Raw genomic sequence first — 25,833 nt, 5'->3', positions numbered from 1 at the left:
TAAATATTTTAATAAATAATTTTACTTGGGTACTAAGTTTATTAATGTTTAATCTTTATTTATATATAGTAGCCCTATTTTTCTATTTTTCATATTTATATATACGAGAGGTCGTCCAGTGGTCGAAACTCGACCAAAGTAATGTAATGTACTCACTTCTCTATTTTCACCCCACACTGTAAATAAAACATGTGATTGGAGTTTCTTCCATTTGTTTTGATTTCCTGTTTATATTTCGTTGTTATTTCGTCACCAGCATGGCAACGCATAAGATCCATGTTAATTCTTTCAAATCTTTAAACTCATTTTTTGTGCTTATCTTTGAGCCTATTTAAATTTCTAAAGGGATTCTGCACACCTACAGGAAAATAGCTTTCTAACGGTATGCGTAGATTTTCCCTACGATGCACACGAGCTGAGAAAAAAGGTTTTAAAGAAACATGCTTGCCTATTAATATATAGATAGAAGATATATATATATATGTGTCCGTTAGCGCGATAACTCGAGCAAAAATGATCCGATTTTGATGAAATTTGGTACAAACGTGTAAACCTACGTTTATTCGAACGAGTTCGCGAACCAGCATGATCGGACCATGGGAACGGGGGTTTATGGGGGCTTTTATGGGAAAAAATGGGTTTTTCCCATTTTTGACCCAAAAAACATAAAATTTTGCAATTTCTTTTGAAACTATTTTGTAGAGCTTAAAAAAACAAATAATTTAGTATATTGAAGCGTTATAATGCGCCTAATGGTTACGGAGAAAATTCCAAAAAATTGTAAATTTAAAATTCCCATGTTATTCTTATGGAGAATAAGTAAACTGTTGTAGTTTGCTTGTTTATAAACATATTTTGCCCAAATTTGGAAAATGTTTTTATTTCTTACTAACTATTAACATTTTACATAAAAAACACTTTTACCCTCCCTGTTGCAGCAAACCTAAGTATGTTTTAAACTGATTCTATTTAAATAGGGAATACTTACTTACTTACTGCCGTGGCTCTTGGTACCCAAGGTGGTACTTTGCCTCGCCAACACATTGCCTCCAGATTTTTCTATCCATTGCCTCATCTTCCCTTCTTCCCAGTCTTCTCAGGTCTTTTCTAACCTGGTCTCGCCATCTCAACTTGGGCCTTCCTGGTGGTCTTCTGCCCTCCGGATTGTTCAAAAGGACGTTCTTGACTAAGGAGTCGTCCTCTTTCCTTAGTAGATGGCCAGCCCATCTCATTCTCCTACCTCTCACCTCGGCCACTATGTCTGGGTCCATATATAATTGCCTCAACTCTGCATTGTGTTTTATCCTCCACTCTCCATCTTCAAAGGTTGGACCATATATTTTTCTCAATATTTTGTTCTCAAATACTATCAAACGTTTTTCTGTTTTTTTACTTAACACCCAATTTTCTGAGCCGTATAACAGAACTGGTCTTATAATGGTTTTATATATACGGAGTTTTGTTTTGTGTGATAGTATTCGAGAGCTTAATAGTTTGTGGGATGCTGATAGACTTCTGTTTGCTGCATTTATTCTTTGTTGTATTTCCATATCTTCTTCATTGTTATTCGTCAGCATTACTCCCAAATAAGTGAAGTTGTTTACTTTTTTAAAGTTGTACCCTTCTATTTCTATATTGTTGTCATTGTTTATTTGGGTTGCTCTCCCACACTCCATTGTTTTTGTTTTCCCTTCATTTATTCTTAAACATTATAAATAGGGAATAAATGTGATAATTTTAAGGAGACATTTTAGTGTAAATCCATTCAGGGAAATGGAAATTCGCTTAGTCTGCAGGTTTGCTGCGGCGGGGGTATTAATAGGTTTAATATTGCTTACGTAGTAGGGCCTATTTGATTTATTATATTTTTTTATCTTTCAATTTTGTTTTTAAGTAAAAAAAAACTATTAATAAGTTCTTTACTTGACTGGTTTAGTATGAATACAAAATAATATTTAGTAAAAAATATATTTATTGAATATACATAACTTTTACAACTAGCCTATAATTTAACAATATAATATGGGCTAATTCATAAAATGTTTGCATTTGAAGAGTAAAGCATGGTTACTATGATAAATAATACATTCAAAATATCTAGCAATAAATTTGTATATAAAAATCAGTCTTACGTAAAACAAAACAAAATGCGACATGATAGCACCCCCACAGCATTGCACAGTTTAATGTGGGTTTCCTTAATTTTGTAAAAACAAAGATTAACAGGAGGACAGTGCTTAGGACCACTTAACTCGGCATATTGAAAGTTGTGTTGATAGCTACGGTCCTTATCTTCATTTACCTCATCCTAACTACTCTCTGAGTCATCAGGCTTTCTGGACTTAATGTTCTGTCCTGGAATTCTAGGGCGGCATCTTCAAGGGACTTTACCCCTCGTATCACATCAAGGTCTACTAAAGCTTTAGCTTCATTGCAGAGGGCCACCTTCAGAGTGGTAAGGGAACTACTAACGGAGCAGTAAACTGCATCTCTCAAACATGGTATGGGCACTAAATGAGTGTCGTCGACCACTTTGTTTCCAACGTCCAATTGTGAAAGTCAATATAAAATATGAACTTTAACTTAAAATATCTCAAGATTCAAATTTTGAATTAATTCAACAAACTCATCTTAGCTGTGCCCCAATGTTTAACATTTCTGTGATGTTGACAATTTTTTCTCTAGGTTTTCCCACAAGTTGACCTCTTTCGGTTTCCACTTTATCGATTTTCTCCCATCCGACGAAATCCACTGTTGGAATACCTAAAACCAGGGACTTTGCTGTATTAACTTCAACAGTAAAAAAAAATTAATAGTAGTAAATAACGTACCATTGTTAACCCTACCAACTTCTAATCAGGTGATTCAAATAATAAAAACCCAGTCTAATTTATGTCAAAAATTTCAAAAAACCTATTTTCAAAATTCCATTACCCCCAAACCCTCCGGAATGATCCCACCCCGCTTTGTCCCACCAATGGCCCACCCTACTGTTCAGGTAAAGCGCCACCACTGTAAGCTTGAAAATATATATAGGTCTACCCCTTTCTAGGCAATCATTATATCATTATAATCATTATTGCATATATGATCTTATCTTGTTATTACTATCTTATCTTGTTATTACTATCTTATCTTGTTTGCTTGCACTTTCTTATCACTGAGGGCTTATACCTGTAAAGGTACCGGTACGTCACTGTCCTGTTCACCATGCAGACAAATAGTCGATAGTGATGGAGTATGATGTTTAAAAAAAGGGGAAAAATCATTTAAAAACTAGAATTGCTTCCTAGGCTATAAGATCTTACCTTTACTCCGTAGCAGATTCAATATATAAGCAGCGCCTGGTTTGCTCTGAGAGACATCCACTGCGCCCGAACTCAAGTCTTTGTTGATCACATTGGCAGTTTCAAAAGCATTTGACATTGTTGACAAAATCACACCAACAGGACCAGTAGCGAGCCAACCCGCGGCGTACAATCCTAAAGAGAATTATTTTAGAGGGGATTTATAAAAAAAGGTATTTTTTTATATAAAAAAACTACCTAAGAACAGAGATAGGTGTTCTACTATCTTGTAGAACGTGTAAAACAATATTTAAGATTTACAAAGCAAATATGCTAGAGACAGTTTTGTCTGGCTAAGCAGAGCACCACATTAATCAACTTTTGACTTTATAATGTTAACCTTGCTTTAGTATTTATTTTGTGAATTAACTCTTTGACCAGACTGAACTAAAATTGTATCCAGCTGACCTTTACAAATTATAAGTCCAGAAAGGAGTATGTTTAGTTTACGATATGGTTATACACTCCATTACAAAAATAAATTAAGATTGTCTGGTGCGATGTGGTGTAACGTGTAGCACTCACCAGGCTTCTGTGATGCAACACTCCGAGCTGGGTCAAATGGCACATCAGGGTCTGCCTGGACACTCTTGTAGCCGATACTACGCAGCACCAGGCCACAACTCAGCGACTCTCTGGCCTCAGACAACACTGCGTTTTGTTTCTGAAATCAAATACTCACTACTACAAGACAAAAGTAAAGTGGGTTAAAATCTATGAAAACAGGTTGTCTCGTAGGTAAGGACGAAAAGTTTAGGAATACTGTAGGTCAAAATAAAACAAAAATCAAGAATATTTTGTCCCTCTAAATTTCATAATACAGTAGACTCCCTCTTACCCGGCCACCTTTTAACCACACTACTCTCGGCGGAAATGACATCTCTTTAACCGGACAATTTTTATCAGCACATCGGTTTAACCGGACTAGATCAGCAGGAAGTGGGCGGTACTGAAACGACTGTTCTCGTGGAAAATATTTGAGACCAGTGATCACAAGTCTAAATACAACGTTCTCCTAAATTTAAGTTAAATACTGTATACAGTATGCATTTAAACTGTTCGTTTTAACAAGTTTTTGGGGACGGAAAAACCGTTATCCGGCCTCGGTCCGGATAAGAGGGAGTCTACTGTAATATCTTTCAAATGGCAAATATCTCAGTAACGAGGCATTTAGAAAAAATGTTATTCCTCATTTTGGTTTTATTCTGAGACATTAAATTTACTCCCAAATTTGTTATACCGGTACCTACTTAAGTGACACCCTGTATATAGATGGTAGCAGTGACTATTGATCAAAGTAGACATTCCTTTCTTATTATAAAAATTGTAACAGGTTTTAGAATGAAATTGTTTCAGTGGAATTGAGCCACGGACAGAGTGTGCTGCAATCACTGATCTGTAGAAGGCATAGACTTGTTAGCCAAACCAAAGTGTAAGGACAACTTACTCCAGTAGACCTATACAAAGTCACTCATCGTACCCAATACGATAATGACTTTCCAAAAAAAAATCAACATGTAAGTAGTGATTAGGAATTTTAAATCAGAACTTACTATGCAGAATACTATTAAATACAAGCTAAAATTTTATAAATCCAGTTCAAACCATGCAAACTATTTTTTTCAAAATTCAAGTACACTGCCCAAGTTTAAATTGATACAATTAATACAAACAATTTTATCCTCATGGTAAAGTATAAAACTGAATTTAACATCCCATTGAGAATTATTAAAGTATAATATTTGACACAAAAACAGAAATAATAGCACTTAACAGATTTGTTTAAAAATTTTGTATTCAAATAGTTACATCCTACTCCCAATTGCCCCAAATGTCTCCTTCGAATTAGTTAGTTCCTGTATACACCTTGGGAGCTGCTGGGTTCCAGAATAAGAGATCTGGGACCTAGAAACAACATTGTTTGGAACTATGATGCTTGGAACATCTCGGTCACTGACAAAGTCCTGCGCCACAACTACTTAGCCAGCCGTATTCAGTACGATTCAAAACCTACCTTACAACCAACTTACGTTCAAATCATCTCCTTCAAGTTGGTTGATTCCTAGATTAATCTCGGAAACTCGTTGACCTCCAGTAAAAGAGAGCGGAGATCTAAGGAACAGCAGCTGGAGGGTTTTATCAACAGATTGTTGTGGAGATGATGATGCTTGGAGCAACAGCTCAGTGAGTCTCTTACGAGGTCGGGCTAGTTCTGAGAAATAAGTTGAATTGTTCTGTCAAAGAATTCATAGTAATGTGTACACAAACATGCAATACTGTATGTTGAGGTGTTTGTATTTTTAAAGTCAATTTTACCTCCTTAAAACTACCTACATAAATCTCCTAGATGTTACAAATATTTTACGTCCTTAGCCCATTGAAAGCACCTTAACCTTTGGAAGTATTAATTCTTTTTTATGAATGTAATTTTATAGATTATGTTGTTGTTGTGTATGCCTAATAAGGCTTTTTTCAATAAAGTGGACAGTAAATGAAGGAATATTGAAATTTAAATTTTGTTTACAAAAAAATATGGACTTTTGGTTTGCTTTTGACACAATTGACTTAATATTACCGCACATGCAGTTCTCTGAGTTGAAGGACTGATAGAGTATGGTATGGCCACGTTTCATTTTGTTTCATTTGTAGTTTAGCCCAGAAGAAGTACAAACGTTCACACAGTTAAATTCATACACAGTTTACTTTATAACCAAAGAGTTAACTGTACATACACAAAAAAGAGTTAGATAATTAAATAAAACAAACTAAAAAGAGAAAAGGCTTAATGATGCTACACAAAACGATAAGAATGAGCAAGGTAATGCAGTTGGAACTCGGAATGTTTAAATTTATTAATTTAAGAACTGTTAATTGTTGGGAACATGGGGATTATGCAATCTACTCTCTCTATCTGTCACACTGATCAGCTGGCCTGCCTTTAAATGAATACTGAACAGTCCCAGAGGCGGATCCAGGGGTGGCAATTGCCCCCCCCCCCCCCCCTCGAGACTGGTGCCAATTAAAAACTATAGGCCTAGATCTAAATTTTAAAAAATGATCATGTTCTTGTATCTAGACTGTCTAAGCCCACAAGTTTTCAGTTCAGATTACAATAATGTGAAAATCTGAATAACACTACTTACTGTCGACATGTTGTTGCACTCCATCCATTTGACCTGTGTAGAACTGTGTCCTGACTCCAGGTAGCTTCAGCATCTCCCGCAGCTCCTTTATGGTGAAGGCTACTTGCAAGGGACCTCTGCGGCCGACCAAGACAACCCGACGCACTCTACTGGAGGCCAGCTCAGCCACTGAGTGTGCTGTGATATCTGTTTTCTAGGGAAGGCAAAGAAAACGTGGTAAAAACTTAAATTTGTTTGAACAAGTGAAATGCCCTTTTATTTAGTGTGTTTTAACAGCGCTATAAACATTTTTTCACAATTTTCTTTTATGGGAGTATGTAGTTTAATTCAAACCTCCTCTTGTTACTATTCAACATTGATCATCAACATTAGTTAGACCAATATCATTACATTATATAGCATTAATATTGGTTGATAACTCGCAATGACAAAAATGGCATCTGCTCCAGAACCAACCCAGCTTGGGTACGAATCAGCCAGCCTTCAGATTTGAACATGAATGAGACCGATATTACAAAATCTATGTTTGTAGGAACGGTTACATTTATTTAGCCTTTGAATTAGTAAAATGAGAAAGACATAAAAGTTAGGTTCCTAAGGTGACTTGGTGTTTTGACAACAACAAACCTTTTAGAGTCCCTTCGTATTTGATCTTACTCAGTAGACACAACCAGGCTAATACTTACTTAGTCAGTTTTATTCTATGTTGAAAATCCCTCAACTTCACTTGTTTAGGCTTTTACTCTTTTGTTAATTTTATATGTAAGGACCTGAACAAGCATTGATGAAAATAAGATTAAAATACCCCATCCGCAGCAAACCTGCCGACTAAGCGAAATTCCATTTGTCCGAATTGATTTTCAGTTAAATATATTTTAATAACATTTTAGGTTTAACGAGTACCTAGGTTTGCTGCTACAAGGAAACTAATAAAGTGTGTTTTTGAGTAAAATATTGATAGCTTAGTACAAAATAAATAAATTTGCCAAATTTGATCAAAATATATCCATAAAAACAAGCAAACTACAACATTTGACAATATTCTACATAAGAATAAAATGGGAATTTGAAATTTACAATTTTTTAAATTTTCTCCGTTACTAATAACCGAACATAAATAGGCTACTTTTATATATTATATTATTTGTTTTTTTAAGCTCTTTAAAAGGGTCTAAAGAGAAATTGGAAAATTTTGTGTTCTGAGGGTCAAAAGTGAGAAAAACCAATTTTTACCCCATAAAGCCCCCCGTAAAGCCCCGTTCCCATGGTCCGATCGTGCTGGTTCGCGAACTCATTGAAGTTTATCCCACTTTACACCTTTAAACCAAATTTCATCAAAATCGGACAAAAATTACTCAAGTTATCACGTTCACGGACGTATATATATGTATATATACATATATAAAAATTTGAACGAATGGTGTTTTTGGCCTCTGGGGACATCAAAATGAAAAAGTAAATCAGTCCCGGGTCTAGGTCTTACCGTGCCACCTACGGTAATAGCTACTTCCCGATAGGGAAATTCGCTAATAGGCTCAATTATGTAAATTCCAAAGTAAATTCAAACAGTGCATAAGCTCGGCCAAACAGTGAATTCGGTTGATGACACTTATTATCTTAAAACAACAATCCACTTCAACGTAAGGCGAGACCTTACCTTGAGTATATCAATATCTGTGAGCAATATCCTGGCCACATCAACGGCTACGTTCCCCTGACCAATGACAACAGCTGTTTCACAGTCTAGAGACACCCTCAGGTCTTTGTCAGCTGGCAGTCCGTTGTACCACCCTACAAACCTCCTGGCAGAGATAACATTGTCCAGGTGTTCCCCAGTAATTCCCAACTCCTGGTCCCTCTCAGCACCATAAGTCTGCAAATGATTCTCAGATTATTGAATTTGTGTAAAATGCACAGATAAATTTGAGACTACTAATAGCGTAGAAAGTTTTAAGAATCTAACAAGCACAGCAGTGACATAGCCGTGGGGAGGGGGTTCAGGGGGTCAGGACCCCTCCCCCTTTCTTGTCCTAAGTTTTATACTTTTTGTTAAATTAAACTTAAAATTATATAACTAGGCCTATACTAAATACGACACTATAGTAATTAGATTAATAATTTATAACATTATCATATTTTCACAGCAATTAATTAACTACAAGCTTCAAACTTCAAAGGTTTCAAGACAATAAATAAATTATCAGTTTAAACAACCACACTTAGAGCAGTGATTTTTTTTACTTTCTCCACCTATACATAGTATATGAAAAAAGGATTGTTTTCGTCAAAATTGTCGAGTTTGAGTTTTGAGTGGATATTTCCGTTTTGAGTCACTTTTCCCCCATATACATAGTAGGCCTATATATAGAGAAAGTATTGTTTTCGTCAAAAGTTTCTCGAGGTTGAGTTGTGAGTGGATATATCCGTTTTGGGTCCCCCTGGACCCAAAAAAGTGGTTTTCAAAGTGATGTCTGTGTGTGTGTGTGTGTGTGTGTGTGTGTGTGTGTGTGTGTGTACTGAGCTACAGATCACACCTGTCGTCCGATTTTGATGAAATGTTGTACGTAGGTACTAATCCATTATATCTCCAGGTGTTTCTTTAGATTTTTTCAAAATTTTTATTTTTAATTATGATTTTTCCATAAAAACCCATAAAATAACAAAATAATCAGACTTTCTCGATGGCCCTAACAATTTTGATAAAAAAATTTGTATGTTATATTAAGTTCTGAAGAAAATTGTACAAATTCCATTTCTGTAAAAATTACAGTTCCAAATATATTGTAACTTATGTTATTTTCCTATAAAAATGAAAAATTGGATTTTGGAAAAAAGAAAAAAAGGCCAGTTTTGATTCAAATTAGTGTTATGGTCCTTAAAATGTTGAACAAAATGGTACGAAACCCATTTCGCGGTAAAAAAGCGGTTCAAAAGTTATTGCAACTTTTGTGATTTATCCCTATCATAGTAACTCCCACCGCTTACCCATGATAAAAGTTGTTTACAAGCCTATAGGAGAAAGTATGTGTCAGTTTGCTGATACCGTTTATTTATTACAGTTTTAGGCACTTAATCATTTTCTGACCATCACTCAACGATGCCTTTTAGAACTTGATGCAGTCGAAGCGTAACTTAAAACAACAGCTAACAAATATAAATTCGGTTATGGTTTTTATAGCTACTGTCTAGGTGTTTTAATCTCAGGTTAAACCAATACAGGCCTGTTGGAGAAATTTATGTTCCGCCTAATTATAAATATCATGTATTCTTACCAGAACAACAGCATGATAAGCATTCTGAAGATCTTTCAAAGAAATATTTTCTCCGAGTGAGACGTTTCCATAAAACTTAACTCGAGGATTTTGTGCAGTCTTTGTGAACGTATTGATCACATTCTTCACTTCAGGATGGTCAGGAGCGACTCCATAGCGAACAAGTCCAAACGGAACAGGAAGTCGTTCATAAATGTCGACTTCTACAGCTGAATTATGCTGAAACAAGAATAGTAGTTGGGAAAATGTTGAAATAATATTTGAACAAGGTACGACTTTATTTTGTTATATATATTTGTCAAATCTCTTGTAAAGTGAAAGTGATGAACTTTTACTCTACTGAACAGCTAGTGACACATAAGTTGGCACTTGGGGCTAGCGTGATCAGTGTAGGTAGAGGGAGGTAAGGAAAAGACCAGACTGGAAATATTTCCGCTGACGCATGGGGATGACTTCCCCTTTCATGTACTTGAGCGCCTTCACGAAGGTCGCGAGAACCAAGGTTCAGTTGACGCAATCCTCATGACAGCTTAAAAAGTTTTAAAACTAGGCTAGTAGCAATCAGTGGATTGCCAGCTTACGTGTCTTTAGCTGTACATTTGGGTTTTCTTTTAAGTCCAGATTTGTATTCTTTTATTTTACACAATCTGCATCTTTTATGACATAGGCTTCTCTAGAATAAATAGTGTATCTAACCATTGACTATTGGATGCTTATGTAGGGGCCTAGACATCTAATCTATATCAGTGGCGGATCTAGAACAGTCACAAGGGGGGGGCGAACCAGGGAGTCTGGGGGGTTCGGGGGTACCCCCCCCCCCCCCCCCCCCGAAAAATTGGTGTAAACTAAGTCTCCAAAATGGCAGTTTTATACCATTTCATTGTCCAAAGTTAGTGTGACAAATTATTTTACGCAATGTGTATGCACTACTGTATTACATGCAGTAAAAAATATATGTATATGTATGCCCGAGGGGGGGCGGTCGCCCCCTTCGCCCCCCCCTCTGGATCCGCCACTGATCTATATGGACCAGCTGCAGCCAATTGCTTCTGTCAAAAAGAACATAGCCTAGTTCAAAGCCATTCACACTCAGTGTGCTAGGGTCTGAAATTCTATATTCAGGCTGGGTAGCTGAGTGGTTATAGTGATCGCCTAACAATCAAAAGGTTCTCGAATCAATCCTCAGATAGGCCAGTAGCTTTATGTTGGTTTGAAACTGGACCCAGCTGTCCCTGATTATTGGCCTTCAAATAAATGATCGTGAATTATGTAACAGCTGATCTAAGGGCCGGCGCGCACTATCCCGACCACGACCACGACTCCGACTGGTCGGATACAACCAGTTTTATAATAGGAATAAATGGAACAGCGCGCACTGGTCGACTGGTCGGACCCTGGTCGCATGACCAAAATTTTTCAGTTTTGGGCGGGCCCGACCCACTGGTCGTAGCAGCCAAAAATAGCACACAATGTAATGGGACGATGCGCACTACCCCCGACTTGCCTCCGACCCGACCAGTACACCACTCATATACACCATTTTTCTTCACTTCCTATACACTGTCTCAATGTAGTGTCTTGTCCCCTGATTTCACCAGCAACTTTTCTAAGTAAGTCATCAAAGCTTTTAACAGACATTCTTGTGTAACTAAAAAACCTGTCTTCATACTGACGTAGCTCTTCATAAAATGTTGCAAACTGCCCTTCTGTAGACCTGACAGTTAACATTGGATGTACCCAGTTTCGTTTCTTCTTCCGCTTAAACGTACCTACTATACAAATGCACCATAGCAGCTGTTTCTTCAACATCTATATTCACTGAAGTTTGTAAAACATTCGTTGCCTTGGTCGGGTCGTGCTCTGGTCGCATGATGAACGACAACGACTGGAAGGGTGTTTGGTCGTGGTCGTGGTCGGGATAGTGCGCGCCTGCCCTTAGTCAGCAACAAAGCACATCTCACTTCATTCTACACTGATCCCTCACTCAAATTTGAGTTAAAATGCGGACATAGGTGGCATCCCCATTTCAATTCATAATGATAAGGATAATACTAATATGAGGTACATACCTTTACATCAACAGTTCAATTGTAGTAAGTAGAACTCACAACATGTTTCGCCTATTCAGGCATCGTCAGGTGGTATCCTAGCAAGAATGCTTTGTCTTCATCCATGATGGAGTCGTCAAGAAACATTTAAATAAATACACCCACCACGGACATTGGAATGGGGTGGGAGGGATAAAAAACCTAAATGATTTAAAAGATGCCTAAACGTGTTGATCCAAATTATCACTACCCCAACTCATATCTTGATATGGATGGTTACTTCTTAGGATGATCTTTTTTTCGTTTCAAAGAACATTCAGAAAACTTCAAAAGGATTGATGGAACCCACAGATAAATAACCCCGCCACAGCAAACCTGTAGACTAATCAAATTTCAACTTGTCTGAATTGGATTTTTACTAAGATATTCCCATTAACAAGTCATATTTACAATTAGTTTTAAAGAGTACTTAGGTTTGCTGCCAAGGTGTGGATAAAAAGTGATTTTTTTTACCAAATTTTAATAATTTAGGATGAAATAAATAATTTTGCTAAATATGATCAAAATATATCCAAAAACAACCAACCTACAAAATCTTTTTCTCTAGGTAGCCTACCTATAAGAATAACATGGGAATTTTAAATACAACTTATAGTTTTTTTTTAATTATTTTTTCCGTAACCTTTAATTGTAAAACACACTTAAATGTACAAAATCTTTTAGTTATTAAATTTCTTTGACGGGTGGCGTCGTCCTGTAATCCAGCTACTAGGAAGTCACAAATTGTGGATAATTATAGGCATGCACTGTGGATGCAATACTCCCTGGTGTGGATTAACGTCCGCACGGGTGAGTACTACGACTATCTGCAGTACTATCCTGATAATTAGACCAATTCGTAATTACCAAGGCAAAAATGTGGTTCGGATTCCACTATAAACTGTAGGTCCCTTAGTTGCCAGCTTAGGTAACAGCTGTGTCTAAGGAATGTCGGCCTTAGTCACTAACAAGACTACAAGATCGCGCCACTCATCCTACACTCATCTCCGGCATAAAATACCTACTTTGTATGGTCGCCATTTCATAGAACAGTATTAACAGAACAGTATTAACAGTATTTTGGGATGGCTGTACTGAAAATTGGGCCTTTCCATGTTTTTATTGTTAAAATTAGTGAAAAAACTAATTCAAAACCCCATTACACCCCATGATCTTGCTGATTCGTGAGCTCATCCTAGTTATCAGACCATAATTATACCTGAGTTACGGTAAGTTTATTGCGTTCACATATAAGCTATATAAATTTAAACGAAAAGTATTTTTGGCCTCTGGGGACGTCAAAATAAAAAATTAAATCGGTCCCGGGTCTAGGTCAAGCTTACAGTTTAGGCCTACCGTGCCACTTACGGTAATAGCTACTTCCCTATAGGTAAACTTGCTAAATCACTACCTTTACAAGATGCTGAGCTACGTAGAAACCTGCTGGACCACTTCCAATGATACACACTTTTTGAGTATTTGCTCTGCTTGAAAAATATCTCCAGCTTGAATAACACAGTCTGCATAAACTAGGCATGGTCAAGTAAGTTAATTCAGCTTAGTTATTCAGATAATTTTTCTTGCTGGCTCCCAATGCTCAATTGGCTCTGGAAAGCGAAGAAAAGAAATTAATAGTTTAGGCCTACATAGGCTAGTGATGGGATAACCGAATGGTTTCCATGACCGAATAATCAATCAGTTATTTTTTGCGTCAATCGGTTATTTTTAGTCGAATGAATCATCGAATCAATTTTAGTCATTATTCACTATCACAAACCAAAACTAATTTTTATTCTATGGGAAACTGAAAGGAATTTAGTCTTTTAGCGTCAATCGGTGATTTTTAGTCGAACGAATCGCCGAATAAATTTTAGTTACCTGATAATGTGACAAACTAAATCAACTAAATAACTAAATCACCGAATCGCACGGTAAGACTAATTTAACCGAACCAGGAGAAAATAACCGAGGTAGTCTATTCAGCATCAATAACCGATTGATTCGGTTATTTTCATTCGGCGATTCCCAACACTAACATAGGCTGTTGTTAGTAGATAAAAGCTTTATTCCCAACAGAGTTTTAACTGCCATTCAAAATGTTCCTATATTTTTTTTTATTGGGTGCAAACAGTCATTGGGAATGGAAAATGTATCATAATGTTATTTTTTGTAAAAGATAATCATGTCATGTTGGGTTGGTCGCAAGATGTCAAGAAAATTTATTAAACAATTTTTTTTTTTTAGATTACACTAATAAAAAGTTACATCTTAACTAAAAAAAACATACCAAATAAACATGTAACTCACAAATACAGTAACAACACTTATATGTAATAAGAACTGTATATGGGTACCGTTCCGCAGAGAACCTGTAACATATTATCGGATTAAAGGTAGGTGTATGGCTCTGGGGAGTGGGATTTTTTAAGCGAGATTTATCCCTATTCGGGGAATTTTTTTCAAACTTTTAATCCCTTTCAGGGATTTTCTCCAGTTTGTACCTACAGCTGTATAAACCATGTAGCCCTACTATTTTTGGGGCGATGAATTCGATGGGACCATCGCCGTCCCCCTACGAGCCCCCCCTTTCTAATTACAAGGGGTAGATGGATATTCTTTGAATAAAATATATTTGTTTTCATGTGTATTTATTTATTATATTATCCTCCATACAAATAAACTCATTTTAACACTTATACTGCCCCCTTGTACTGTAAGGGCAAGACCCTCCCCCCCCCCTTTGACTAAATATATATAATTTTGGAGAATATGTCGGTAAATCAGTACAAAAATAATAAATATACCCTATTTTTGGGGTGAGAAATCCAATGGAACCATCGCCGACGACCTAACCCCCCCCCCTTCCTACTTACAAGGGGGGGAATTCCCCCCCCAGCCAAAATATTTTTTCTTCCCTATTATATTGATTTGTTATGTTTTCCTAAATACAAATACACCCTTTACAACAGTTATATTGCCCTCCTTGACCTGTAAGGGGGCGACACCCCCCCCCATTTGCTAAATGTATATAGCTTTCGAAATTTTGTCTATAAAGCAGTACAAAACCATGGATACCCCCTATTTTCGGGGTGAGAAAGTCAATGGCGCAAACCCCATCCCTCCAACATCCTTAGTTTTCGATCTAGGGTGGGGGTATATGGATCTGGGGAGTGGGTATAAAATACGTGTTCTGGGATGTATGAGGGGTTGTGATGTAGTTTTTTACCCTATTTTGGGGTCGAGAAATTCAATGGCGCAAACCCCGTCCTTCCAACATTTATAGTTTTCGATCTAGGGTGGGGGTATATGGATCTGGGGAGTGGGTATAAAATACGTGTTCGGGGGGGTATGAGGGGTTGTGATATATGTTTCTACCCTATTTTGGGGGTGAGAAAGTCAATGGCGCAAACCCCGTCCTTCCAACATTTATAGTTTTCGATCTAGGGTGGGGGTATATGGATCTGGGGAGTGGGTATAAAATACGTGTTCTGGGATGTATGAGGGTTGTGATGTAGTTTTTTACCCTATTTTGGGGGTGAGAAATCCAATGGCGCAAACCCCGTCCTTCCAACATTTATAGTTTTCGATCTAGGGTGGGGGTATATGGATCTGGGGAGTGGGTATAAAATACGTGTTCGGGAGGGTATGAGGGGTTGTGATGTAGTTTTTTACCCTATTTGGGGTCGAGAAATTCAATGGCGCAAACCCCGTCCCTCCATCATCTATAGTTTTCGACTTAGGGTGGGGGTATATGGATCTGGGGAGTGGGTATAAAATACGTGTTCTGGCATGTATGAGGGGTTGTGATGTAGTTTTTTACCCTATTTTGGGGTCGAGAAATTCAATGGCGCAAACCCCGTCCTTCCAACATTTATAGTTTTCGATCTAGGGTGGGGGTATATGGATCTGGGGAGTGGGTATAAAATACGTGTTCGGGGGGGTATGAGGGGTTGTGATATATGTTTCTACCCTATTTTGGGGGTGAGAAAGTCAATGGCGCAAACCCCGTCCTTCCAACATTTATAGTTTTCGATCTAGGGTGGGGGTATATGGATCTGGGGAGTGGGTATAAAATACGTGTTCTGGGATGTATGAGGGGTTGTGATGTAGTTTTTTACCCTATTTTGGGGGTGAGAAATCCAATGGCGCAAACCCCGTCCTTCCAACATTTATAGTTTTCGATCTAGGGTGGGGGTATATGGATCTGGGGAGTGGGTATAAAATACGTGTTCGGGAGGGTATGAGGGGTTGTGATGTAGTTTTTTACCCTATTTTGGGGTCGAGAAATTCAATGGCGCAAACCCCGTCCCTCCATCATCTATAGTTTTCGACTTAGGGTGGGGGTATATGGATCTGGGGAGTGGGTATAAAATACGTGTTCTGGGATGTATGAGGGGTTGTGATGTAGTTTTTTACCCTATTTTTGGGTCGAGAAATTCAATGGCGCAAACCCCATCCCCTCCAACATCCTTAGTTTTCGATTTAGGGTGGGGGTATATGGATCTACAATCAGCAACGACTCTAGTGAAATTTTAGACCGTTAACAACAGTAGCCGAAGACTGAATCCATAATCAATGGTAAAGTGGTAATAAGTGGTGATAATGATGGTAAGGTTCCATCATTGGTAAAATAATCATCGACTAGAGTAAGTATCTTGACCGTTAAGAACAGTAACCGAGGTGATTCCATAATCAATTCAAAGAGGGATTGCACATTAGTTTAATAATCAACGGCTGAAGTTGCAATCTAATCCATTAAGAACAGTAGCCTATGAATTCCATAGTCAACGGTACGGGTACTATAATATATGCAACATATAATATCTATATTTATATTAATAATGATATACTACAGGAAACGATAGATACACAAACTAACACTTTGTATGATATAGATATTGATATTGTTCATGATATATAACAGGCAGTGGATTAGAATTATAAACTAGATTGACCGAAACAAGGGGAAGGCGCTACAACCAGACTACTCTCCTATTGGCCCAGGTTTAACGCAAAACTAAACTGGCGCTATCCCATTGTTACTATACTCACAAACCACGCCCACTTTACAACTTTAAATACTTATTTCTAAGCAAATGCAAATTATACAGTTAAAAGAATAAAACTTTATCCTTAAAATATAACAAAGATTTGCCAGAATAACAATTTACAGTAGAATAAACATCTTTTCTAGGGGTCAAACGAACATTCGCAAGAACGTGGCTAATCTGGGCCGCCCCATAGTTTTTGATCCGAAAATACATTGTTGATAGCATCATCATACACTCTTTCTTTTTTACTCCTCTGATTGTATCAAAATAAATTATTCACAAAATTGGATAATGTTATATGATGTAAAATAATGTACCCAACAATTAATTTTGGTCCTATAATATTTTTCCTTTGCCGTTTTCATTCACATGCCACACAGGAATCTTTTTACTAACAGGTCTTATATTTGTATTAATAACTTTAACAAATCCATGTTTATGGACTCTAGCTATCTAAAGCACAATGAACGATCTTTTCCCAACAGTTAGATATGGCTGCTGTGCAATGAAAAAGTCAAAACACTCTTCCAAAATCAATTATTTACAAAAATTAAATAATGCCATACGATTTAAAATAATGTGTCCAAAAATTATGGTCATGTTCATGTAACATCTTTTTGTATCTAGTGTAATCTTAAGTTATTTTGAGCCTGAAGTCCAGCTAACGTGTCTTTAGCTCTCAGCTTACAACGAGTTTTCATAATCATAAAACTATTATGTAAAGATCCCCCCCACTTTTTATCGTTTCAAATAGTATTATACTGTACTTGAATGTATAACATATGAAAAAAACCCGCCACTGCAAGTAAGCGAATTTCCATTTGCCATTTGGGTGTACACTAAAAATGCCTCCTTAAAAATACCACATTTATTCCCTATTTAAATAGAATTAGTTTAACGAGTACTTAGGTTTGCTGCAACAAGGGCGGTAAAAAAGTTTGTTTTTCCAAAATGTTAATAGTTTAGTAAATAATGAATGTATTTTCCGAAATTGATCAAAATATGTTCATAAAAAAGCAAAACACAGTTGACTTATTCTTAAATCTTGAGGAGATATTTTGTTGTTGTTGTAGGCCTACTTTCAAAATCTATACGCTTTTTCTGAAGTCCAAATTAATATTGAATATTTTTGTTATTATCTGCGCGGTACTTTGTTAATATATAATATACCGTTTTACTGGACTGATGGCTTGATTCGTGGAGATTAAGATTTTCAAATAATGAATTATGAAAGTTTGTTTTAGTTATGGTTTATGGTGATAAATAAAAAAACCCTGTTTTCCATTATAAATAAAAAAACAATTGTATTTTACACGTTTTTTTTATTTGGAGGAAACTTTCTCCTACCTTTATTAAGTATTTTCAAGAAATGCCTAGCAATTGTAGAACATTTCATTCTCTTTCAGAATACTGTACCACCTTCCTCTGCGGTCGATTTATTAACAGCCTTTTTTAACCAATTTTGTGTATGTGTGTGTTTCGTGTGGAAATGTTTCTGTGTTATAACAACGTCTTTTAGCCGAACAGTTTGATGATAGCACATTAATGCTGAAACGGCCGTAACATTACAGGAGCTGAGCTGGCTGACGAATGTAACACTTCAATTTAGTTATAGAACCAGCTTTGGGGCAAGAAAATATGAAAAAAGACCCCATAATTATAGTTTAACTTAACATGCCAGTAGAACAACAAATGCCACACGTATAGTTTAGTCATATGGTTTGGCTCAACAACTAATTTAATTCAGCGAGTCTACGCCCCTGAATTTAACTTTCCTCCCGCGGAATGGCAACACTGCCAGGTAAATGCAGTGATGTATTCAGTATTTAGGAACTAAATTTCCCGTTCGAGCCCGTGTCTTCCGACACGGTGGCAAAAAGCTTAATTAATTAATTGTACTGTACTTATTTATTTATTTATCTATATCAACAACGGGGAAAATACGACAAACTCCATAATTAAAAATGCATTCCTTCCTATCCTCCAATTCAAATGATAATAGACCTGCTGTAAGCATTTTGTTTACATCCACCGTTTTTACAGCTTTCTCCATTCCAAATTTACATTGTAGTAATAATCAATTAAACACTAAACGGTACGATGTTATTTCTTGCCTAAATTAGATATTTTTGTCAAGTAAGAAGGCTCCTACCAAAATAAAAACTTGTTTTATCCTACAAATTGAACAAAGCAAACTCAAAGTTTCAGAAATATTTTGATCAAATAATTTTCCTCATAAACAAACGCATCATGTGTACGTATTCTAAGTTCATTTAAGCGTTTCTTTACTATGACATTTCTGTTACTTTATTAATTATATGAAATTTTAAAACAATATTTTAAGCCTTCATTTGAATTTTACACTCACAGATGTGTAGTTTTGATTCCTCTCTTGGGTTGTCGGCCCTCCCTAAGTCAACTAAGTAAACTAGGCCTAATTAAGTCTCCTAAGTTTTATACCATTTCTTTATTCACAGACTCACAGTTAGTGTGAAAAATTGGTTTAAGCAATGTCCATGTCACTTATAACGTAGTGACAATAATTTAATAACAACTTAGGCCTATTCATTACTTGATTTTCATTCATTGCTTGATATGTACCAGTTTCTTTGTTTTGGTTTAACGGTTTAACCTAAAAAATTGGACAGGTATTAACACAGTGATCGATCGCATTACTGCCAAAAACGTTCATATTCAAAGCACACCTTAGTCGCTTCTACAACAGCAAACACACGTTTACAGTACGTTTTCTGTGCTTCTACCTAAAAAAGAAATCAAACTGTACAGCGTTATTCTTGCCGTTGATTATAAAACAAAAATTGTTTATTACTTTCCCGTGTGCCTCCAAACCATTGTTTATAAATTGAACCACGTGTTATATTGTTAAATAAATCATTTTTAACTCAATTGCAGAGTTATTCTTGCCTTTGATTATGGTACAACAAATGATTATTACTTCCCCGTGTACCCCCGCACCATTCATTATGGATTGACCAACGTCTAATATTGTTCAACAAATTATCTGACAGCTACAATTCATGTCACTGTCTTATTCCACTGGATTTCATTCTTGTCTGTTATTATCAAGTTTGTCCAAACTAATAATATAGTAATTCTCGAAAACTCCTCCAACATACATAATCAAACTAAAAATTCCGAAACTAGATAAAACATTGAGGAAATATATTTATTTTCGGCTAAAAACGTTATTTGTTTATGTTTATGATCCATACCGGGTATTTTCTAGTATTCGTCAGTGCTAGTAATCTACATTTTATATTACATTACAAAAAAAATTATTATTGGAATATTATATTAGTTTCTAAAAATTTAATATTATGATACAACCGTAGGGGAATAATCTCGATTTTGACGGTTACTCTTCAGGTTTTATGTCAAATCAGCACACTGATAGATAAAGATATTGCAATGATAATTTAATTAAGGAAAGATAAGCATAAAAATTAAATTGTATAACTTAAAAAACGTGTTTGATGAATCCGTTTAACACAATATTTAAACTATATGGGGAAAGCAGTTCATATAATTGGTGTGCAATCTTACGGGGAGAGTCAATATTACTAATTCATAGTTCCATCTGCTTTAGAAAATCAATCAGCTTGTAATTGGATTATGTAAGTGGATAATCATCTTTGGTCATATGTATTCAGGTAAGTTAACTGTGTACTTACCTGTTAGCCAATTATGTCCAATGTAGAAAGTGTTGCAGGGTGTTGACCCCAATCTAACTCAAAATATAAAAATAATATATATTTTATACCCACTCCCCAGATCCATATACCCCCACCCTAGATCAAAAACTATAGATGATGGAGGGATGGGGTTTGCGCCATTGACTTTCTCACCCCCAAAATAGGGTAAAAAACTATATCACAACCCCTCATACCCTCCCGAACACGTATTTTATACCCACTCCCCAGATCCATATACCCCCACCCTAGATCGAAAACTATAAATGTTGGAAGGACGGGGTTTGCGCCATTGGATTTCTCACCCCCAAAATAGGGTAAAAAACTACATCACAACCCCTCATACATCCCAGAACACGTATTTTATACCCACTCCCCAGATCCATATACCCCCACCCTAGATCGAAAACTAAGGATGTTGGAGGGATGGGGTTTGCGCCATTGACTTTCTCACCCCCAAAATAGGGTAAAAAACTATATCACAACCCCTCATACATCCCAGAACACGTATTTTATACCCACTCCCCAGATCCATATACCCCCACCCTAGATCGAAAACTAAGGATGTTGGAGGGATGGGGTTTGCGCCATTGACTTTCTCACCCCCAAAATAGGGTAAAAAACTATATCACAACCCCTCATACCCTCCCGAACACGTATTTTATACCCACTCCCCAGATCCATATACCCCCACCCTAGATCGAAAACTATAGATGATGGAGGGATGGATTTTGCGCCATTGACTTTCTCACCCCCAAAATAGGGTAAGAAACTATATCGCAACCTCTCATACCCTCCCGAACACGTATTTTATACCCACTCCCCAGATCCATATACCCCCACCCTAGTTCGAAAACTATAAATGTTGGAGGGATGGGGTTTGCGCCATTGACTTTCTCACCCCCAACATAGGGTAAAAAACTATATCACAACCCCTCATACCCTCCCGAACACGTATTTTATACCCACTCCCCAGATCCATATACCCCCACCCTAGATCGAAAACTATAAATGTTGGAAGGACGGGGTTTGCGCCATTGACTTTCTCACCCCCAAAATAGGGTAGAAACATATATCACAACCCCTCATACCCCCCCCGAACACGTATTTTATACCCACTCCCCAGATCCATATACCCCCACCCTAAATCGAAAACTGTAGATGATGGAGGGACGGGGTTTGCGCCATTGAATTTCTCGACCCCAAAATAGGGTAAAAAAACTACATCACAACCCCTCATACATCCCAGAACACGTATTTTATACCCACTCCCCAGATCCATATACCCCCACCCTAAATCGAAAACTATAGATGATGGAGGGACGGGGTTTGCGCCATTGAATTTCTCGACCCCAAAATAGGGTAAAAAACTACATCACAACCCCTCATACATCCCAGAACACGTATTTTATACCCACTCCCCAGATCCATATACCCCCACCCTAAGTCGAAAACTATAGATGATGGAGGGACGGGGTTTGCGCCATTGAATTTCCCGACCCCAAAATAGGGTTCACAACCCCTCATACATCCCAGAACACGTATTTTATACCCACTCCCCAGATCCATATACCCCCACCCTAAATCGAAAACTATAGATGATGGAGGGACGGGGTTTGCGCCATTGAACTTCTCACCCCGAAAATAGGGGGTATCCATGGTTTTGTACTGCTTTATAGACAAAATTTCGAAAGCTATATACATTTAGCAAATGGGGGGGGGGTGTCGCCCCCTTACAGGTCAAGGAGGGCAATATAACTGTTGTAAAGGGTGTATTTGTATTTAGGAAAACATAACAAATCAATATAATAGGGAAGAAAAAATATTTTGGCTGGGGGGGGAATTCCCCCTCTTGTAAGTAGGAAGGGGGGGGGGGTTAGGTCGTCGGCGATGGTTCCATTGGATTTCTCACCCCAAAAATAGGGGATATTTTATTATTTTTGTACTGATTTACCGACATATTCTCCAAAATTATATATATTTAGTCAAAGGGGGGGGAGGGTCTTGCCCTTACAGTACAAGGGGGCAGTATAAGTGTTAAAACTAGTTTATTTGTATGGAGGATAATATAATAAATAAATACACATGAAAACAAATATATTTTATTCAAAGAATATCCATCTACCCCTTGAAATTAGAAAGGGGGGGCTCGTAGGGGGACGGCGATGGTCCCATCGAATTCCTCGCCCCAAAAACAGTAGGGCTACATGGTTTATACAGCTGTAGGTACAAACTGGAGAAAATCCCTGAAAGGGATCAAAAGTTTGAAAAAATTTCCCCGAATAGGGATGTAGGTACAAACTGGAGAAAATCCCTGAAAGGGATCAAAAGTTTGAAAAAATTTCCCCGAATAGGGATAAATCTCGCTTAAAAAATCCCACTCCCCAGAGCCATACACCTACCTTAAAGGTAAAAATATTTTGGCTGGGGGGGGAATTCCCCCTCTTGTAAGTAGGAAGGGGGGGGGTTAGGTCGTCGGCGATGGTTCCATTGGATTTCTCACCCCAAAAATAGGGGATATTTTATTATTTTTGTACTGATTTACCGACATATTCTCCAAAATTATATATATTTAGTCAAAGGGGGGGGAGGGTCTTGCCCTTACAGTACAAGGGGGCAGTATAAGTGTTAAAACTAGTTTATTTGTATGGAGGATAATATAATAAATAAATACACATGAAAACAAATATATTTTATTCAAAGAATATCCATCTACCCCTTGAAATTAGAAAGGGGGGGCTCGTAGGGGGACGGCGATGGTCCCATCGAATTCCTCGCCCCAAAAACAGTAGGGCTACATGGTTTATACAGCTGTAGGTACAAACTGGAGAAAATCCCTGAAAGGGATCAAAAGTTTGAAAAAATTTCCCCGAATAGGGATAAATCTCGCTTAAAAAATCCCACTCCCCAGAGCCATACACCTACCTTAAAGGTACTTAAAAATGGCAGAGCCATACACCTACCGGATTAAATATCAATATACATTTATCGATTATAATTCGGTTTGATATTACAATTATTGCATCGAATTTCATTTTACCAAATTAAAGTTGTTTCTTTTTACCATTAGGCTGAGTCAGAAGAAGGATTCCGGGATTAAAAATAAATTTAATAGCCTAAGTAACATGGCACAACTAAAATAGCAGCAAATTGTTTATTTATATTACTTTTAATAGGTTTTCAACTGCAACTTAGACAAGTACTGTAAGCATAACCTATGAGGATCATTAACAATAACAAGATCTGGACTGTTGACTGTATATAGGCCTAAAGTACATAAATCGATAGATATTTTAACTTACGTATAAAAATATCCAATATTTGAATACATAGGGTAATTATTTGTAATATGTTTTTAAATATCTGAAACTGTGATCTATTGTGAGGTTAGATTATACAGATAATAATGTAAATATTATATATTTATGACAGGACAGGACGTTTCTGACGTTTAACGAATAACAATAACAAACAAACAAACTAGAAAAATTTTCCAGTACAGTCTAGAGCCAGCGGTTCAGCTACGAGAACTGAATACCGATGGAGAAAAACTTTACTGAATTTCTCTGAGCATAGGTTAACATTACTTGAGATAATATGATTTAAAACTTGTCAAAATGTGCATTAATTAATTGACCCCGTAACTAAATTATAGTCAATAACAAGTCTAATTAAACAAATTATTATTAATCTATCATTTAACTGACTAATCTGTACTAGTACTATTGTTCAAATTACTTATAATACTTTAATCACAGACAATGGAATAAACCTTAGAACCTTAGATAAACCTTAGACAATGGAATAAACATTAGAGTATTATATTGTCTGTGCTTTAATACTTTCTTATTAAATGGCAACCATACAAAGTACGTATTTTAAGCCTTACATTAAACAGATTATGTAATATAATACTTGGAAGGTACAAATGGCAGTTTGCAGACAGCATCAGGGTCAGTGTTATCCCAACGGCCGCCTCTGGCCTGGTAGAGTTGGCAACTTCGCAAGTAGGCTTGTTTAATGTCCGACGTCCCATAAGATAACATGGCAGACGGGTAACATCAGCTCGTTAATTCGCACTTTCTTGATTTAAATTTAAATTTATAAACTTAAATTTATTAAAATATTGGAAATAAAACATACAGAACTGAAAACAAAATACAATATGAAATGAAAATATATATCTTTACATTTAAAGTGGAGTCAATATTTTCATAGTCCAGTAACCAAGCTTTCGTAAATACACAAATACCATTAGCTGCTTCCAAACAAAACAGCTGTTGCAACCCTACTTGCGACGTTGCCACTTCGAAGGCCGCGGCCTGGAGTTAAAAGGAGGCCGTGGTTATCCCCCACTGTGATGACCAATTGCCCAATGCCCAGTATAGTGCCAGGTTGTTAGACGGAGCTGTGTACGTACCCCAGTGAATGGAATTTTTTTTTTTTAAGTTCTTTAAAAAGGTCTGGATAAAAATTGATAATTTTGTGTTTTAAAGGTAAAAAATGAGAAAACTCAATTTTTACCACATAAAATCCCCTGTTCCCATGGTCCGATCATGCTGGTTCACGAACTCATTCAAGTTTATCCCGCCTTACACCTTCAAACCAAATTTTATCAAAATCGGACAAAAATTACTGAAGTTATCGTCTTCACGGACACATTTTAAACAATGGGCATTTGCAAATTTTCAAAAATATTTTTTTTTTGAAATTTTTATTTTAACCTTTACTTGTAGCATATTATAGTAAAGCTAATTTCATAACAAGAAAATTCAACAGGGGAAGGGCTAAGTGCATTGGTATAGGAAACACAGAGTATTAAAATCATATTGATTTTTCAAAAAGAAAACTGCCACCATTTTGAAACTGAATAAGATAATTAATTTCTGTTTTCGCCAAAATTTTTGTCTAATAAACACCCTTAAAATGATGTATAACATGAGAGGTATGTTTACATTTGAAAATCCCGAGATTTTAACTAGCGAAACTAGTTTTTGGCACTCCCTGTATTGGAAAAAAGTTTAAAATATTTTTAAGTTATTCCTTTGGGTCGATTTAGCTGGTATTTCATCCTTGTACATTATGCCATTTTTCCGTAATCAATTTGAGACTTCTTTGTGGGACACCCTGTAAGTAGAATTAATTACCAGCTTTTCAGTCATAGCTTCTCAATAAAGCAAAACATTTTTCCTTAGAAATTTTTCCACCTACTGAGCATACACT

The 25,833-nt window shown here is 36.7% G+C and overlaps 1 protein-coding gene across 1 annotated transcript; it reads right to left on the bottom strand.

Annotated features, from left to right (window-relative positions):
- Positions 1-1,954: 1,954 nt before the first annotated feature.
- LOC129000771 (NADPH:adrenodoxin oxidoreductase, mitochondrial-like) lies at positions 1,955-24,001 on the bottom strand. The gene is made up of 9 exons (XM_054427765.1): positions 23,913-24,001; positions 13,261-13,456; positions 9,763-9,981; positions 8,148-8,363; positions 6,491-6,683; positions 5,378-5,559; positions 3,873-4,011; positions 3,309-3,482; positions 1,955-2,763 (listed from the first exon to the last, which is right to left on the bottom strand). The coding sequence occupies exons 2-9, from the start codon at positions 13,384-13,386 to the stop codon at positions 2,627-2,629; spliced, it is 1,386 nt and encodes a 461-aa protein (XP_054283740.1). The 5' UTR covers positions 13,387-13,456; positions 23,913-24,001; the 3' UTR covers positions 1,955-2,626.
- Positions 24,002-25,833: the final 1,832 nt, after the last annotated feature.

This window comes from Macrosteles quadrilineatus, unplaced genomic scaffold (assembly GCF_028750875.1).
Source record: "Macrosteles quadrilineatus isolate MER2022 unplaced genomic scaffold, UCM_ALF_1.0 Scaffold_8__2_contigs__length_117827958, whole genome shotgun sequence".
Classification (NCBI taxonomy): domain Eukaryota; kingdom Metazoa; phylum Arthropoda; class Insecta; order Hemiptera; family Cicadellidae; genus Macrosteles; species Macrosteles quadrilineatus.
Note: the sequence above shows the minus strand (reverse complement) of the source record. Positions and strands in the feature narration are given on the sequence as shown.

Excerpts from the sequence above, each read along its gene's own strand:
- LOC129000771 (XM_054427765.1), bottom strand. The coding sequence starts at position 13,386 with ATGCCTAGTTTATGCAGACTGTGTTATTCAAGCTGGAGATATTTTTCA. Across the intron at positions 3,483-3,872 it reads TGTTGCATCACAGAAGCCTG|GATTGTACGCCGCGGGTTGG; the intron begins GTGAGTGCTACA and ends AATTCTCTTTAG. Across the intron at positions 2,764-3,308 it reads GAATCTGCTACGGAGTAAAG|GTATTCCAACAGTGGATTTC; the intron begins GTAAGATCTTAT and ends CCCTGGTTTTAG.